The following is a 16,108-nucleotide window of genomic DNA, read 5'->3' on the forward strand; positions in this document are numbered from 1 at the left end:
TAATGAATAAGAAACAATTAGAAAAATGGGAAAATTGAATTTTGAAGGATGAGTTCATCAGGAGTAAGCCAAAGCTTGTAAAGAAATTGTATTCATTCATTCATTCATATTCATTTAGCAAATATTAATTGCCTCCACTCCAAACTAGATTCCAAGAGCCCAATAAATGGTACTTGCCAAACGGAACCTGTCGGCTAGCAGGATGATAGAGATCAGACAGTTGCCACACAATGTGAAAAGTGCCGTGAAAAAGCAGCATAGGGTGATGTGGAAGCACATGGTTGCCTGTAATCTGGACATACTGAAGACACTGAGATTTACAGTTAGGCTAGGGTCATTTTAAGCACTGCCTTACTGTATTTAATGACATTTCGAAACATGGAGTGAAAGGAAAAGTCCAGGTGAACCGTTAGAAGCTTCCAGTGATGTTCCTAACTTTGCAAATGAACAAAAATCTAATGTAGACATATCCTGGAAACTTCTCAAAGTTTGCCTGCATTTTTTCATTCCAAATAGCGGTATGGACATTTAACAAATGGAGGCCTCAAAGGGTTATCCTGGTAAGATTTTTTAGATACAGCAGGGGCTTGAAGGAATGTTGATTCCATTCCTCCTGGCCTCCTTTTACGAATCCAGTTCTGTGCTAGCTCCGTGAGTAAATGAAAAATGCCCTCCAAATTTGGATGCCAGAGTTAAACAGCAAAGGAACCCATATCAGCTAAGTGTGGGAAAGGAAATATGTACTAGTCGCTATATACTTTCATACATTATTTTAACCTCATAACTCTATCAATTCAGATGATAAAACGGTTAAAAAATAGAGGCTGAGCACCTGCTTGTCCACGGACACACTGAGCCACAGGAGCACACGTGCCCTGCAGGGTCCAGGGCCCTCTGAGGGTTCGGGCCTTAACGCTTAGGAATGTGCCTTTGGCTTCTGCGTTTCTCGATCTGGTTTCTTGCCGGGACGCCACTGGCTAGCATCGTGCCTGACCCTCAGTGCTCAATCCCTGGTAGTTGGGAGGACGAAAAAGGAAATCCCTCTCTAATCGGTCCTCACCACAGCCCTGTGCCAGGCCGTCACAAGTGGCCTCCAGAGTAGAAGGCGCTCTGCGCAGACTCAGGTTGTGTCCCAAACCTCCCACCTCAGGGCTTCCTGAATGTCTCTCCAAGTCCCTCGGGCCCTAAGGCGTCAGGCCAACCCCAGGCCTCCACTCGGCCCGACCACTCCCCGCGGCCGGAAATGGCGGCGCCGCGCGCAGTAAATGCGTGCCGGGCGGCGCAACTTCCGGCGGTTGGTGGGACCACCGTGTCTTACCAGTCAGCCGGCGCGAGTGCCGGAGGCACCTCGACAGGAGCATTGCCGAGGAGGCGCCTCGCCGGGCGTCCTTCCCGTCCCCTGGGTCCTTTGAGCCTAATTTGGCTGGGACTCACCTTCCGGCGGCGCGGAGGATTTCGCGGCTCTGACTTTCCGGAAGTGGGGGCGGTCAAGATGTGCTCGACGCCTGGGCTGCCGGCGCCCGGGGCCTCGCTGGCCCTGCGGGTGTCTTTCGTGGACGTGCATCCCGACGTGATCCCGGTGCAGCTGTGGGGACTGGTGGGCGAGCGGCGGGGCGAGTACCTGCGGCTGAGCCGGGAGATCCAGGAGGCGGCGGCCACGCGCGGCCAGTGGGCGCTAGGCAGCGCCTCGGCGTCGCCCGGCGAGCTGTGCCTGGTGCAGGTGGGGCTTTTGTGGCACCGTTGTCGCGTGGTCAGCCGGCAGGCGCAGGAGAGCCGCGTCTTCCTGCTGGACGAGGGCCGCACCATCACTGCCGGCGCAGGCTCGCTGGCGCCGGGGCGCAGCGAGTTCTTCCACTTGCCCTCGGAGGTGCTGGGCTGCGTGCTGGCGGGCCTGGTGCCGGCAGGCTGCGGCGCGGGCGCTGGCGAACCGCAGCACTGGCCCGCCGACGCCCTGGACTTCCTGAGCAACCTTCAGGGCAAGGAGGTGCACGGGTGCGTCCTGGACGTGCTGCTGCTCCATCGCCTGGTCCTCCTGGAGGTGCCAGAGGTGTTCCAACAGATGGGGGAGTTGGGCCTGGCTCGGAGGGTACCCGACAGCCTCTTCCGCTTGCTGCTGGAGCGCTATCTCTCAGCTGCCTCTGCTAGCGTGGGCCCCGGGGTTCCGGTTCTCTCGCGAATCCCGCCCAAGCAAAAACAGCCTGGCCTGGATTACTTCTATCCCCAGCTGCAGCTCGGCGTGACGGAGCCCGTGGTCGTAACCCAAGTGTGCCATCCCCACCGCATTCACTGCCAGCTCCGCAGCCTCTCACAGGAGATCCATTGCCTCTCTGAGGGCATGGCCCAGGTATACCGGGGTTCCACCGGGACAGGGGATGAGAACTCTACTAGCGTCACCTGGGAGGAGAGGGAGGAGAGCCCAGACAAGCCGGGCTCTCCGTGTGCATCCTGTGGCCTGGATGGACATTGGTATAGAGCGCTCTTGCTTGAGACTTTTCGGCCTCAGCGCTGTGCTCAGGTGCTTCACGTGGACTATGGAAGGAAGGAGTTAGTGAGTTGCAGCAGCCTTCGGTACTTGCTGCCTGAATATTTTCGAATGCCAGTGGTGACTTACCCTTGTGCTTTGTATGGACTCTGGGACAGTGGGAGAGGCTGGTCTCGGTCACAGGTCGGTGACCTGAAGGCACTGATATTGGGCCAGGCAGTGAATGCAAAGATTGAATTTTATTGCTCCTTTGAGCATGTATATTATGTCACCCTGTATGGAGAAGATGGGATTAATCTGAACCGTGTGTTCGGAATACAGTCGTGTTGCTTGGCTGACCGAGTCCTTCAGAGCCAGGGAACAGAGGAAGAGGAAACAGAAACATCTCCTCAGTCTCAGTCTCCTGCTGAAGAAGTAGATGAAGAGATTTCACTCCCAGCCTTAAGATCTATCAAGTTAAAGATGAATACCTTCTATGATGCGCAGGTAGAGTTTGTTAAAAATCCTTCTGAGTTCTGGATTAGGTTGAGGAAACACAACGTCACCTTCAGTAAGCTGATGAGGAGAATGTGTGGTTTCTATTCCTCTGCCAGTAAGCTGGATGGTGTAGTTTTGAAACCTGAACCTGATGACCTTTGCTGTGTCAAGTGGAAAGAAAATGGCTATTATAGGGCCATAGTCACCAAATTGGATGACAAGAGTGTGAATGTATTCCTAGTTGACCGAGGCAATTCGGAAAATGTGGACTGGTATGACATAAGGATGCTGCTTCCTCAGTTTAGGAAGCTACCGATACTGGCTCTGAAGTGCACCCTAGCTGATATTTGGCCTTTAGGAAAAACTTGGAGCCAAGAGGCAGTTTCCTTTTTTAAAAAGACTGTGCTCCACAAAGAATTAGTCATCCATATTCTTGATAAACAGGATCATCAATATGTTATTGAGATTCTTGATGAATCAAGAACAGGGGAAGAAAACATTAGTAAGGTAATTGCCCAAGCTGGATATGCCAAGTATCAGGAATTTGAAACAAGGGAAAATATCCCAGTAAATGCCCACTCCCCAGGGCACGTTTCAAATCATTTTACTGTGGAGAATAACAAAATACCTTCTGCCAAGACAGGAGAAGGAGAACAGAAAGCCAAGGGAGAGAATAAAACCACATCTGTTTCAAAAGCTTTGAGTGACACAACAGTTGTGACAAATGGTTCAACTAAACTGGTTGTTCGGGAAAAACAGAAAAGAGCATCTGTTTATTTTCCTGTTATACAGAATTTCTTGGAAATTAAGCCAGGCTCTTCTAGTAAAGAAGAGCTGGAAGTTGGAAGCACAGTAGAAGTCAGAGTGTCTTATATTGAAAACCCTGGCTATTTCTGGTGTCAGCTGACCAGGAACATACAAGCACTTAAAACTCTAATGTCTAATATTCAGGACTATTGCAAAAATACAGCTGCTCCTTACCAGGGAACCACCCGTGCTTGTTTGGCTAAGCGAACGGTAAACAGACAATGGTCCAGAGCTCTCATTAGTGGGATACAATCTGTGGAGCATGTCAATGTAATATTTGTAGATTATGGGGACAGAGAAATGGTATCTGTGCAGAATATTTATTCAATTAGCGAAGAGTTTCTCAAGGTTAAGGCTCAGGCTTTTAGGTGCAGTCTTTATAATATAATTCAACCAACTGGCCAAAATCCTTTTGTTTGGGGTGAAAAGGCAATACAAGCTTTTAATGAATTTGTAGATAATGCATGGCAAACAAATCTAGAATTAAAATGTACAATATTTGCTCTGGCTTCAATTAATGATGAAGAACTATTTAACGTTGTGGATTTGCTAACACCCTTTCACAGTGCGTGCCATTTCTTGGTAGAAAAGAGACTTGCAAGACCAGTAAAACTTCAGAAGCCTCTGAAGTCCTCTCTTAAGCTACATTCTTACTTCTATTCTACGCATGATATGAAAATTGGAAGTGAAGAATTAGTGTATATAACGCATGTTGATGACCCTTGGACATTTTATTGCCAGCTGGCAAGAAATGCAAATATTTTAGAACAGTTGTCATGTAGTATTATACAATTAAGTAAAGTTTTGCTGAATTTAAAAACATCTCCTTTGGACCCTGGAACTTTGTGCCTTGCCAAGTATACTGATGGAAACTGGTATAGGGGCATAGTAATAGAAAAAGAGCCAAAGAAAGTCTTCTTTGTTGATTTCGGGAACATTTATGTAGTAACAAATGATGATCTGCGTCCAATACCTAATGATGCATATGATGTCTTACTTTTGCCCATGCAAGCTGTCAAATGTTCATTATCTGATATTCCTGATCATATACCAGAAGAAGTTGTGGTGTGGTTTCAGGAGACTATTTTAGATAACTCTTTGAAGGCTTTAGTTGTAGCAAAAGATCCAGATGGAACACTAATTATAGAACTATATGATGACAATATTCAAATTAGTGCTAGTATTAATAAGAAGTTGGGGCTGCTTAGTTACAAAGATAGTAAAAAGGAAAGTGAACTGCTCCTCTCTACAACTGAAACTCTTGCAGAAAAAAATGAGAATATGAAGTTGCCATGTACAGAGTATTTAACTCAATCAGAGAACAAGTTACATAGTAAAGAGATGTTGGAAGAGTCATATAAACCTAAGATCAACTCATCATACAAGGAACTCAAACTTTTACAAAGTTTAATGGAAACAAAGTTAGTCACTCAATATCAAGACAGTGTGGGAAATAAAAGTTGTCAAGTGTTCCCATTGTCAACAGAAAAGAAAGAAATTTCTGCTGAGCCACCCATGAAAACAGCAAGAGTAGAAGCCACTCTTTCAGAGAGAAAAATAGGAGATTCATGTGACAAAGATTTTCCTCTGAAATTTTGTGAGTTCCCACAGAAAACTATAATGCCTGGCTTTAAAACAACTGTGTATGTTTCTCATGCAAATGACCTATCAGACTTTTATGTTCAACTAATAGAAGACGAATCTGAAATTAATCATCTTTCAGAGAGATTAAACAGTGTTAAAACAAGGCCCAAATCTTATGCAGGTCCACCTTTGCAACGAGGAGATGTGATATGTGCTATTTTCCCAGAAGACAATTTATGGTATCGTGCTGTGATCAAGGAGCAACAACCCAATGACTTTCTGTCTGTGCAGTTTATAGATTATGGCAATGTTTCTGTGGTTCATATTAACAAAATAGGTAGACTTGACCTTGTTAATGCAGTATTGCCAGGATTGTGTATTCATTGCTCCTTGCAGGGATTTGGGATTCCTGACAATAACAATTCTAAGAAAATGATGCATTACTTTTCCCAGCGGACCAGTGAGGCTGTAATAAGATGTGAATTTGTTAAATTTCGAGACAGATGGGAAGTTATTCTTGCTGATGAACACGGGACCATAGCAGACGATATGATTAGCAGGTATGCTCTCAGTGAAAAATCTCAAATAGAACTTTGTACCCAAGTAATTAAAGGTGCCAGTTCAAAGTCTGTTAACAAATTAGACATTGACACTTCAGTATTTCTTAACTGGTATAATCCAGAAACAAAAATGATAAGAGCTTATGCCACTGTGATAGATGGACCTGAGTATTTTTGGTGTCAGTTTGCTGATACCGAGAAACTTCAGTATTTAGAAGTAGAAGTACAGACTGCTGGAAAACGGGTAGTAGACAGGAGAAATTGTATCCCATGTCCTCATATTGGAGATCCTTGTATAGTAAGGTACAGAGAAGATGGACATTATTATAGGGCACTTATCACTAATATTTATGAAGATTATTTTGTATCTGTCAGGCTTGTGGACTTTGGAAACATTGAAGACTGTGTGGACCCAAAAGCACTCTGGGCCATTCCTTCTGAACTTTTGTCGGTTCCCATGCAAGCCTTTCCATGTTGCCTCTCAGGATTTAACATTTCAGGAGGTATATGCTCTCAAGAGGGAAATGACTATTTCTATGAAATAATAACAGAGGATGTGTTGGAAATAACAATATTAGAAATCAAAAGGGATGTCTGTGATATCCCTTTAGCAATTGTCAACTTGAAAAGCAAAGGTAAAAGTATTAATGAGAAAATGGAGAAATATTCTAAGATTGGTATTACTAAGAGTACTCTTCCCTATGAAAATACTGGCTCAGAAATAAAGCAGGCTCTTGGGTTCTCCTGTCTTGATGTAGGACTTAAGAAATTAAGTAATAAAGCTGTACAAAATAAAGCATTGTATATGGAACCACAGACAGATGAGCTTGCTGAAAGAACTGAAAAAGATGTAAACATTACTGAAACCAAACCAGGTAACTTCTGCGACCCTAAAACTGTTAACATTTGTGAAGGTTTTGAAAACCCCTGCAAAAATAAAATTGATGCTGAGGAACTGGAAGCTGAAGTAGAGTGCCATCTGATTGACAAAGCAGAGTTTGATGATAAATACCTAATGACAGGATTTAACACGTTACTGCCACATGCTAATGAAATAAAGGAGATACTAGAACTGAATTCACTTGAGGTGCCACTTTCTCCTGATGATGAATCAAGAGAATTCTTAGAACTGGAATCTATTGAGTTACAGAATTCTCTGGTGGTGGATGAAGAAAAAGAGGAGCTAAGTCTCGTGCCACTGAGTGTGCCACTCTCCCAAGACCATGCCACAGAAGGCACCCTGGAGCCATTCACAGTGCAGCTTCCTCTCAGCTGTGAAGCTGAGAAACAGCCAGAACTAGAACTACCTACAGCCCAGCTGCCTTTAGATGACAAGATGGATTCTTTGTCTTTAGGAATTAGTCAGAAAGCACAAGAATCCATGTGTGCTGAGGACATGAGAAAGTCAAGTTGTGTGGAATCTTTTGATGACCAGCAGCATCTACATGGAGCAGATTGTGATCCTAAAACACAGATTAAAATGAATATATATGAAGAAGAATTTATAGAGTATAAAAACAGGGATGCCATTTCAGCATTGATGCCTTTTTTCTCTGAGGAAGAAAGCAGTGATAGAAGCAAGCACAATAATGATTTACCAGATCATGTCTCAGGTATGTGAATTTTTTTTCCCTCTTTTTCTTTCTTTCCTTTTTTTTTTTTTTTTTTTTCTTCTTGCTTTTGAGGCAGGATCTTGCTCTGTCACCTAGGCTGGAGTGCAGTGGTGCGATCTTGGCTCACTTGCAGCCTCTGGCTCCCAGGCTCAAGTGGTCCTCCCACCTTAGCCTCCCAGGTAGCTGGGACTACAGGCATGTGCCACCATACCCAGGTAATTTTTTTATTTTTTTGTAGAGACAGGGGTAAATCATGTTATCCAGGCTGGTCTCGAACTCCTGGGCTCAAGCAGTCCTCCTGCCTCAGCCCCCCAAAGTGTCCTTTTAAGTTTAATATAGTTACTTTCCAAAGTTGTTATTTCTTTTAAAGGAAAGAGGATGATTCTTATATGGATTTCCAAAAAATATTTTTTGTAAGAATAATTAAAAACCTGGGAATTGAATCAGATTGGATTTTATGAAGCGCATTTTAAACTTGGGGAAAATATATTGTGAAATCAGTGCCAAATACTATACACTGGAAGAAATGCTGAAATATTAATTTTGTGTTTAAAAATTGGCTCCTTAAAATCTGTGAGTCTCCAAAAGGTGATCACATTTAGAATGTAAACACATTTATAATCAAGAGGGTATGTGTTGGTAAGTTTTATAAAACTTGGTATTCCCTTGTCAAGCACTACTATAGGCATAAATTTACAGTAGAAATTATTTTAACAGGGTCTTTTAGACTTAACTGTATCATGCATTGATCTTGCAATTCATTAGAAACCCTCAAACAAAAAAATAGATTTAGAGAGCCTATATTAATCAAAAAAAGTTGTCATGAGTAAATCTTGGAGAACATTTATTATATTAACTTTTTTATAAATGACTTTTACTGCTGTTTTCTTTGCTACTTAAGAGTTGTTACATTAAATGGGTAACTCTAGTTTTTTATAAAGAATGCGATACATTTGCATTTTTATATTATTAAATTTGAACCAATGTACAAAATAAGAAAAATATAGAACAGTGAGAATGATAATCACCAAGAAGTGACCAATGTTAACACCATAATGTATTTTCCTTTTGTCATTTACCCTCCTTGTGTATGTCTACTACATGCAGTTTTAAAAACAATTTAGATCATACTATCATACAGTATTGAATCCTGAATTTTAATCCCTTAAAAGTGTTTTCAAAATATTTTCTTTGCATTGTATTCCATCCTGTGGGTACACTTAAGTTATCTAAGTATTACCCTTGCATTAGATATTAATAGTATTAACTCTGTGATAAGAATGCTCACTTGCAACATGCTGCTTTGCTATGTAAATGGCTGTTGTAAGTACAGAAAACACCACTTGTGTTAACAGTACCATATTTTAGTAGTGATTTTCAATGTTAGAAATCAGATTCACATCCTGATGATGGTGATTTTTTGTTTGGTTGGTTGGTTGGTTTAGGAAGGTAGTAACAGATTATATGGGGAGGGGCACTGGAAGAATTTTAAATAAAATTGAGGGAGACAGACATACCAGTGTACTAATTACATGATATTGATGATATAGAAATAATGCAGATTAGGAAAATACTTTGCTTGTGTATGTTACATTAAGGAATTAAGAGATATGCATTGAGTCTTAATTCAATTTGGCAGCTCAACCACAGAACACCTACCCTCTGAAAGCCTTTACTGTTGGATCTAAATGTGTTGTGTGGTCAAGTCTAGGAAATACATGGTCTAAATGTGAGATTTTAGAAACAGCTGAAGGAGGAACAAGGGTAAGTGATGTTTAAGTACTTTATCTCCAAATGTATTTGCAGACTGTTAAGGAAGTTTTACCAGACTCTGTCAGACTAGAGAATGTGAATGAACAAATGCTTACCTGCTTATTCCCCCTGATAATTTGATGTAATGCACAAATATTTTTAATGACCGTATATAAGAATCCTAGCAAGAAATCATCCTAGGCTCTTTCATCGATTTCTCTTACACTTTCTAAATTCTGTGAGTCACCTAGTTCTGCACTTTACACATCTTGTCTCTTAGTTGGAACTTTTTATGTCTAATGCCAGTACCTTAGTTGAGTCATTTCACAACTGCATTACTCTAATAACCTATTTGGTTTACTTCTTCTAGTCTTCCTTAAATTGATTGTCCACACTGTCAGGGTGAAGTTTGGCAACTGCAAATCTGACTACGTCATTCTTGTGTAAAACTTATTAAAGACTTCCAGTTGATTCTGTTTTTTCTGTAATTTGAAAACCACCTGTTCCAGAATTACCTGGGGTATTTTTTAAATTGCATTATAGATTCCTAGGCCTTGGCCTGGCCTGCTGATTCAGAATTTCTGGGATTAGGATTCCAGGATGTGCATTCATATTCCATTAAAATTGGAGAGCCACTGGCCTGGAACATTAAAGTCAAGCTCATTAACATGGCCTAGGAAGTCCTTTAGGGTTAAGTGTTTATACACTCTCTTTGGCCCTAATTCTTTATATTTTGTACTTTATAGTAAATGGACATCGAAGTGCTTGGCTTCTTTTACATATACTATCTGCTTGCTGTTACAATATATTTACTAATGCAGTTCTGTTTTACCCATATTCCCTCCTGTTACCAAACTGGTTAATTCCAATTTACTTACAGCCATTGCCTCTACCAGGGAGTGTTCACTGACATTATTTTCTAAATTTATCCTTGTCCTCAACCTTCCCTGCTCCCCGCAAAAAAAAAAAAAAAAAAAAAAAAGCCTTATTTCCATATTACATTCCTATACCCCCTACTACAAAGTCTGTACCTCCTATAGTTTCTTGTAATTATCTATTTAGAGGTCTTTTCTCCATTAGATTTTGAATTATTTGATGTTGAAATTTTATCTTTGATCACCAGTCATAGATACTCTATATATGTTTGGGAAACTGAAGTAGCATGGTGTTTGAAACATAAGATTGAAGTTCAATAAAATCATTTTAATTGTCTTTTAAAGTATTTCATTTTAGGGCCAGGTGTGGTGGCTCGTGCCTGTAATCCCAGCCCTTGGGAGGCCAACTTAGGTGGACTCCTTGAGGCCAACTCCTTGAGCCAAGGAGTTGGAGACCAGACTGGGCAGCATAGTAAAACCCTGTCTCCACCAAAAATAGAAAAAAATAGCTGGGTGTGGTGGATGTGCACCTGTAGTCCCAGTTACTCAGGAGGCTGAGGTGGGCAGATCTCCTGAGCCCAGGAGGTCGAGGCCACAGTGAGCTGTGATCATGCTGCTGCCCTCCAGCCTGGGCGATAGAGCAAGACTCTGTCTCAAAATATAATAATAATAATAATAAGTTTTAAAATCAGTTGCTCTGGTACATAAATCAGTTTCATTTTTTGAACTGGACACTTAAAAAAATGTTATGTTTTCTCCTGTAGGTTTTGAACTTTTCAAATGGTATGGAGGAGATAGTGAACCCTGAGAATGTCTGGAATTGCATACCCAAATTAGATAAGAGTCCACCTAAGGTATGGAATTCTATAAATAGTAATTAGTGAGAGCATTGTTCTTCATTTTGAAAGGTGATTTAACTATTTCCAAAGCCCTTGTGTTTGGAAAAATGAGAAGAAAAATCCTGTAACATTTAAAACAGGAATAACAAAATCAATGATTTTGGTCTTTATGCCAAGTATTCTTTTGAGAAAATTAGTTATTAATGTTTTACTCCTTGATTAGAAGATTTTTCAGAGTTCATGAGTCTTATAAAATACATATGAGACACAGAAAACCTGGGAAACATGATGATATTAAAAATGAGAAAGTAATAATCACCTGTAGTATACCCATCCAGAGAGAAATCGGTTGGCCAGTTTGGTTTTCTTTTATAATTTTTCTGTTTATATGGAATATAAGTATTTCATCTACATATTTTAGACACAATAGATTTCATCCTATGTATAGTTTTATATTCTGTTTTTCTTCATTTAAAACTGTATGGTGGGCAATTTACCATGACATTGTGATGTGCTGGGCATTTGAGTTTATCCTGTTTGGGGTTTGTTGAACTTCTTGAACTTCTCACTTCGCAATCTTCGTCTGATAGTTTCAATATCTGGTCATCTTGGGGTTTGCAGCTGTTGATTTCTTTTCTCCATAGATAAATTGTCAGCTTTCCTTGGTTCTTTGTATTTTGCATAGTTTTGGATTATATCCTGAATGTTTTGCATATTATGTTCTAAGACTTTGGGTCCTGTTAAAATCTGGAGAATGTTAAAAAGTTTTTGTTGTAGTAGGTGGTCAGCTGGTTTCAATTCATGCCACATGTTCTCTTTCTCCTTCTGTAGTTGGTGATTCTCCTGTCAGTTTAGTTTTCAAAGCCTTTGCTATGTTGTTCAGGTCTTTCTGGTACATAAGCAACCCAGGGTAGTCAGGGACTTTGGTCAGTGGTTTATATAGTACTTAGGTGTCAAAGACTTTGCCGTACTTATTTGGCTCTGTTCTGCATGTGCATAGTTCAGGGGCGATCTGGAGACTTATAGTTCATATGTAGCATTAGGAGTTAAACATTTTAAACTCCTTTCCTCTCTAAGATTTCCTCCACATTTTCTGGCACCCAGGATCCTCTTCTATCAAGCCTCTAATGGTCTCCCTTTTTCTGGTCCCCTAGCCAGACAGTATTTTTCTCTCAACCTCTGTTCTACCACACAGTTCTGTTTGAGCTTGCCTTAAGAGTGAAGCAGATAGAGAAAAGAGAGGACAAAAACAATCTCCTCCTATTGCTCTCCAGATGACACAAAGCTCTTTTTCTGGTTCCACTGGCTAGAGAGACAGGTCATCTCTCACATTTGTAGGTACCTGTGTTGCCATAGCTGTCACCCTGAGGCTAGCCACCTTCAGAGCATGGCCAGAAGAAAAATAAAAAAAAATTTAAAAATACCACAATACACCAAAGGGATTTCTTACTCTCTAAGAGCATTCAGGGTTCCTTTATCCCTAGTCCTCTGGCTATAAATAAATTTCTTGGCCGGGCGTAGTGGCTCACGCCTGTAATCCCAGCACTTTGAGAGGCCAAGGCAGGCGGATCATGAGGTCAGGAGATCGAGACCATCCTGGCCAACATGGTGAAACCCTATCTCTACTAAAATATAAAAAAAAAAAAAAAAAAAAAAATCAGCAGGGAGTGGTGGTGCACACCTGTAGTCCCAGCTACTCAGGAGGCTGAGGCAGGGGAATCACTTGAACCCAGGAGGCAGAGGTTTCAGTCAGTGGAGATTGTGCGATTGTGCCACTGCACTCCATCCTGGGCAACAGAGCAAGACTCCATCTCAAAAAAAAAGAAAAGGAAAATTTTTCTCAAGAGTTTTACTGTCTACTCTATTTGGGCAGTTTTGACGTGGCCCACTCTCAGGTCGAAATCGGGAGACAAAGAAGTAAAAAAAAGAAAAGGAAACTCACTCCTATTGTGAGTCATTATTAAAGTTTTTACTTAAATTCTCAATCTACCTGTTCCTGTTCATTTTGGAGCCTTTGAATAGTTTTTTATATTCTATCTAGAATTTTTCAAAAAAAAAAAAAAAAGAAGAATTTTTTATTGTAGTCAGTGAAAGAAAGAGGTTTTAGTCAGCTTATTCCGTCTTGGCTGTAGCCAGAAGGCCATAAACAGCATTTGATAGCTGAATAATGCTGCATGACAGTAGTGAGCCATAATGTATTAAATCATTTCCCATACAGTATTGGATATTTAGGTCACTTGAAATTTTTACTATTAAAAATCATTGAACATCTCTTTACCTTATGTTAGTTACTTTTTTGCTTATGTCAAAAATAACAGTCTACTACACTTTTTGCACCAGTATTTACTAAAATGTTTTTTACATTCGGGTTGTCTCCATCCATTAGTTATGAAGAATCCACAACCAAATGCATACATACGTACATATAAGATTCAGTTTGGATAAAGTTCCCTATGCCTGCCAAATAGAAAAGCACTATTTAAAGTAGACATAAAATAATATATCTAGATAAATAAATACATAGCTACCTCTGGCTTTGACTAAGCCACTTAGCAGACATATAGAAACTACTTATGAGTAAGGCTCTAAACATTTTTATTTGATTACTAATGGGACTTAAATATTTCCCTCAAATTTGAGGAAGCTCTTAAATCAGGATACTTGTCTACAGATGAGCAAGTTTTCCGTACAAAGTGAATACTGTATTATGCATGACTTTTTTTAATGATACATCAAGTCACTATGATCTAGGAATCTAATTACTTTTTTAAAAAATTTGGTGTCTTATATGAGTTATTGTATTTTACCATAAGAATATCTTGTTAGTTTCTGTATCACATAATGCATGCCTACATGATGCTATTAGTATTAAAAGGAATATAGGAGAAATATTTCCCTTTTCATTGTCCTTTAATAAAGCCTATGTGGCTCTATGTGGATACTGTGTTTGAGTAGCATCCCCTTGAACAATGATGTCCCTCCCTCCTTCACCAATTACCACAGTTGTTGGGGGTTTGGGAGCTAAAAATTGGAAATGGGCACTTTATTCCCTGTGTAGAGTGCTCCAGGGATATGTTCTAGAGAAATGAGTATTTGAAGAATAGAAAACGAACTTCACATGATTCTTCATTATAAAATCAGATTTTCATAATTTTGATAGAAATACATTTTATTGTTTACATATTTTCTCATTTATCTGTGGTTCCATTTCTGATTTAATTATTTTGTACTTATAACAAAGAATCAATAGTAATTCAAAGGTTCCTTTTGTTAGGATGTATCCCAAAGAGTAGGAAAAGATCTTTACTTCATGTCGTCGGATGATACCACAATGAAAGGTAACTTGTGTTTTTAAAACAAAATACTTTTACCACCTGGAATTACCAAGTCTTAAAAATATTGTTATGCTGAAACCCTCAAACAAAAATGGTTTATCAGTTTTTTTGGAGGTAGGGAAGAAAAACCACTTTAGGTAAAAAAAAATGTTTAAGTATACTTATGAGGATATATAATCAAGATGAGGATTTCTTGAAATATAGGAAATTTGTTAATTGAATTAATCTTGAAAGTTAAATTATGAATGTGATAAATTCGTATTTTAAGGAATTTTCTTTGTTAATTAGCTCATATATTTAAATGATCTTTGTTAAATAATCTCTTGGAATTTCTGAATCTTTAGTTTACGTAAGAATCAAATTATTGGCCGGTTCTTGGTATTGCACATACCTGTTCATACATAATGCAGTGGTTCTTAGAATTGAGGCACAATGAGAATAAAATCAGCTCATGGTAGCTTTAGTATCATGTGAAAATACACACCAATCAAAAAGGACAAAGAACCAATTGGTTATCAGCCTTCATAACACCATTCTAGCAAACTATAAAGTTAGCCAATTTCATAATTTTTTAGAGAAACTTGATTTGATGATGGTACAGATAGTGTGAGAACTAAAATATTAAGAAGAAAATAAAACATTATTTCTATAGATATAATGCCCTGTAGTAATTAGAATACTCATCTGTTCCCCCTCTTTTAAAGAACATTATATTTGTCATTGTAACACACATGTAAATAATTTCTTTTGTTTGTATGTTTCTTTCTCAGTTTGAAGTTTTTCTTTTTTTTTGTTTTAGAAAAGGGGTTTGGAAGTGATGGAGATTTAACTGTGGATCTATAGCTGTGGCCAGTCAGAAGCTGCTCTTGAACAAGTGGCATCTTACCCAGACCAAGAGTATTTGAGAAATTGGAAAACATATAACCACAAGAAGTTGTCATTTTCAAAAACTTTTAGATAGGTGGAAAACAAAATAGGTCTCAGGTTGACTGTGGAGTATATTTATAGTGATACTGTTGTATATATGAATCTGGGATCTTTCCTTTGCCTTTTATTGTTTTATGTTTCTAATTCATTAGGAGGATTTATTTTGCTAAACAGTTTACTAAGACATTACATTTCAAAAAACTGTTTTGGGCCAGGCTTGGTGGCTCACGCCTGTAATCCCAGCACTTTGGGAGGCCGAAGTGGGCAGATCACTTGAGGTCAGGAGTTCGAGACCAGCCTGACCAACATGGTGAAACCCAGTCTCTACCAAAACTATAAAAAATTAGCTGGGTGTGGTGGTGCACATCTGTAATCCCAGCTACTTGGGAAGCTGAGGCAGGAGAATCACTTGAACCTAGGAAACACAAATTGCAGTGAGCCAAGATTGTGCCACTGCACTCCAGCCTGGGTGACAGAACAAGACTCTGTCTCAAAAAAATAAAAAATATTTTGGTACCTTTCAAATAGTGTTTAAGTTAAAATAGAAAAAATACAGGCTAATGACAAGTACATTATTTGATATTACTTAGGAGGATAGTGTTTTAGTGGTATCTCCTTCAGAATTTTTGTCTTGATTTTGAAGCTTTGCCTGTCTGTCTAAACATTTGACTAACATTCTGTTTGAATTTGGAAGTATTCTAATATACGATTTGAATAAAGTTTATCCTTAAATAAAGTTTATCATTAATGTGATGGTCTTATTTTATTAAAAAGGAAGTCAAATTCTTAAACATACTTGGTTCCCTCTCTCCTCTATAAGGGAGGATTGGGGAAAGCACGGTAATAAATGTAAGCTC

The 16,108-nt window shown here is 39.6% G+C and overlaps 1 protein-coding gene across 2 annotated transcripts; it reads left to right on the plus strand.

The window, feature by feature from the left end:
- Positions 1-1,266: 1,266 nt before the first annotated feature.
- TDRD6 (tudor domain containing 6) lies at positions 1,267-15,579 on the plus strand. 2 transcript variants are annotated; one of them, XM_032299604.1, is made up of 5 exons: positions 1,267-7,523; positions 9,163-9,287; positions 10,915-11,004; positions 14,264-14,327; positions 15,124-15,579. In XM_032299604.1, exons 1-5 carry the CDS (start codon positions 1,493-1,495, stop codon positions 15,165-15,167), a joined length of 6,354 nt encoding a protein of 2,117 aa, XP_032155495.1. In that variant the 5' UTR covers positions 1,267-1,492; the 3' UTR covers positions 15,168-15,579. The 2 variants fall into 2 exon arrangements, with proteins under 2 accessions (XP_032155495.1, XP_032155496.1); XM_032299605.1 differs by lacking the exon at positions 10,915-11,004.
- Positions 15,580-16,108: the final 529 nt, after the last annotated feature.

This window comes from Sapajus apella, unplaced genomic scaffold, assembly GCF_009761245.1.
Source record: "Sapajus apella isolate SASKATOON/1434 unplaced genomic scaffold, GSC_monkey_1.0 scaffold41, whole genome shotgun sequence".
Classification (NCBI taxonomy): Eukaryota; Metazoa; Chordata; class Mammalia; order Primates; family Cebidae; genus Sapajus; species Sapajus apella.

What these genes read in the sequence shown, in the direction of transcription:
- TDRD6 (XM_032299604.1), top strand. Translation starts at nt 1,493, where the DNA reads ATGTGCTCGACGCCTGGGCTGCCGGCGCCCGGGGCCTCGCTGGCCCTG. An exon ending in TTTACCAGATCATGTCTCAG is followed by an intron (nt 7,524 to 9,162) that starts GTATGTGAATTT and finishes TCAATTTGGCAG; the next exon opens with CTCAACCACAGAACACCTAC. An exon ending in TAGATAAGAGTCCACCTAAG is followed by an intron (nt 11,005 to 14,263) that starts GTATGGAATTCT and finishes TCCTTTTGTTAG; the next exon opens with GATGTATCCCAAAGAGTAGG.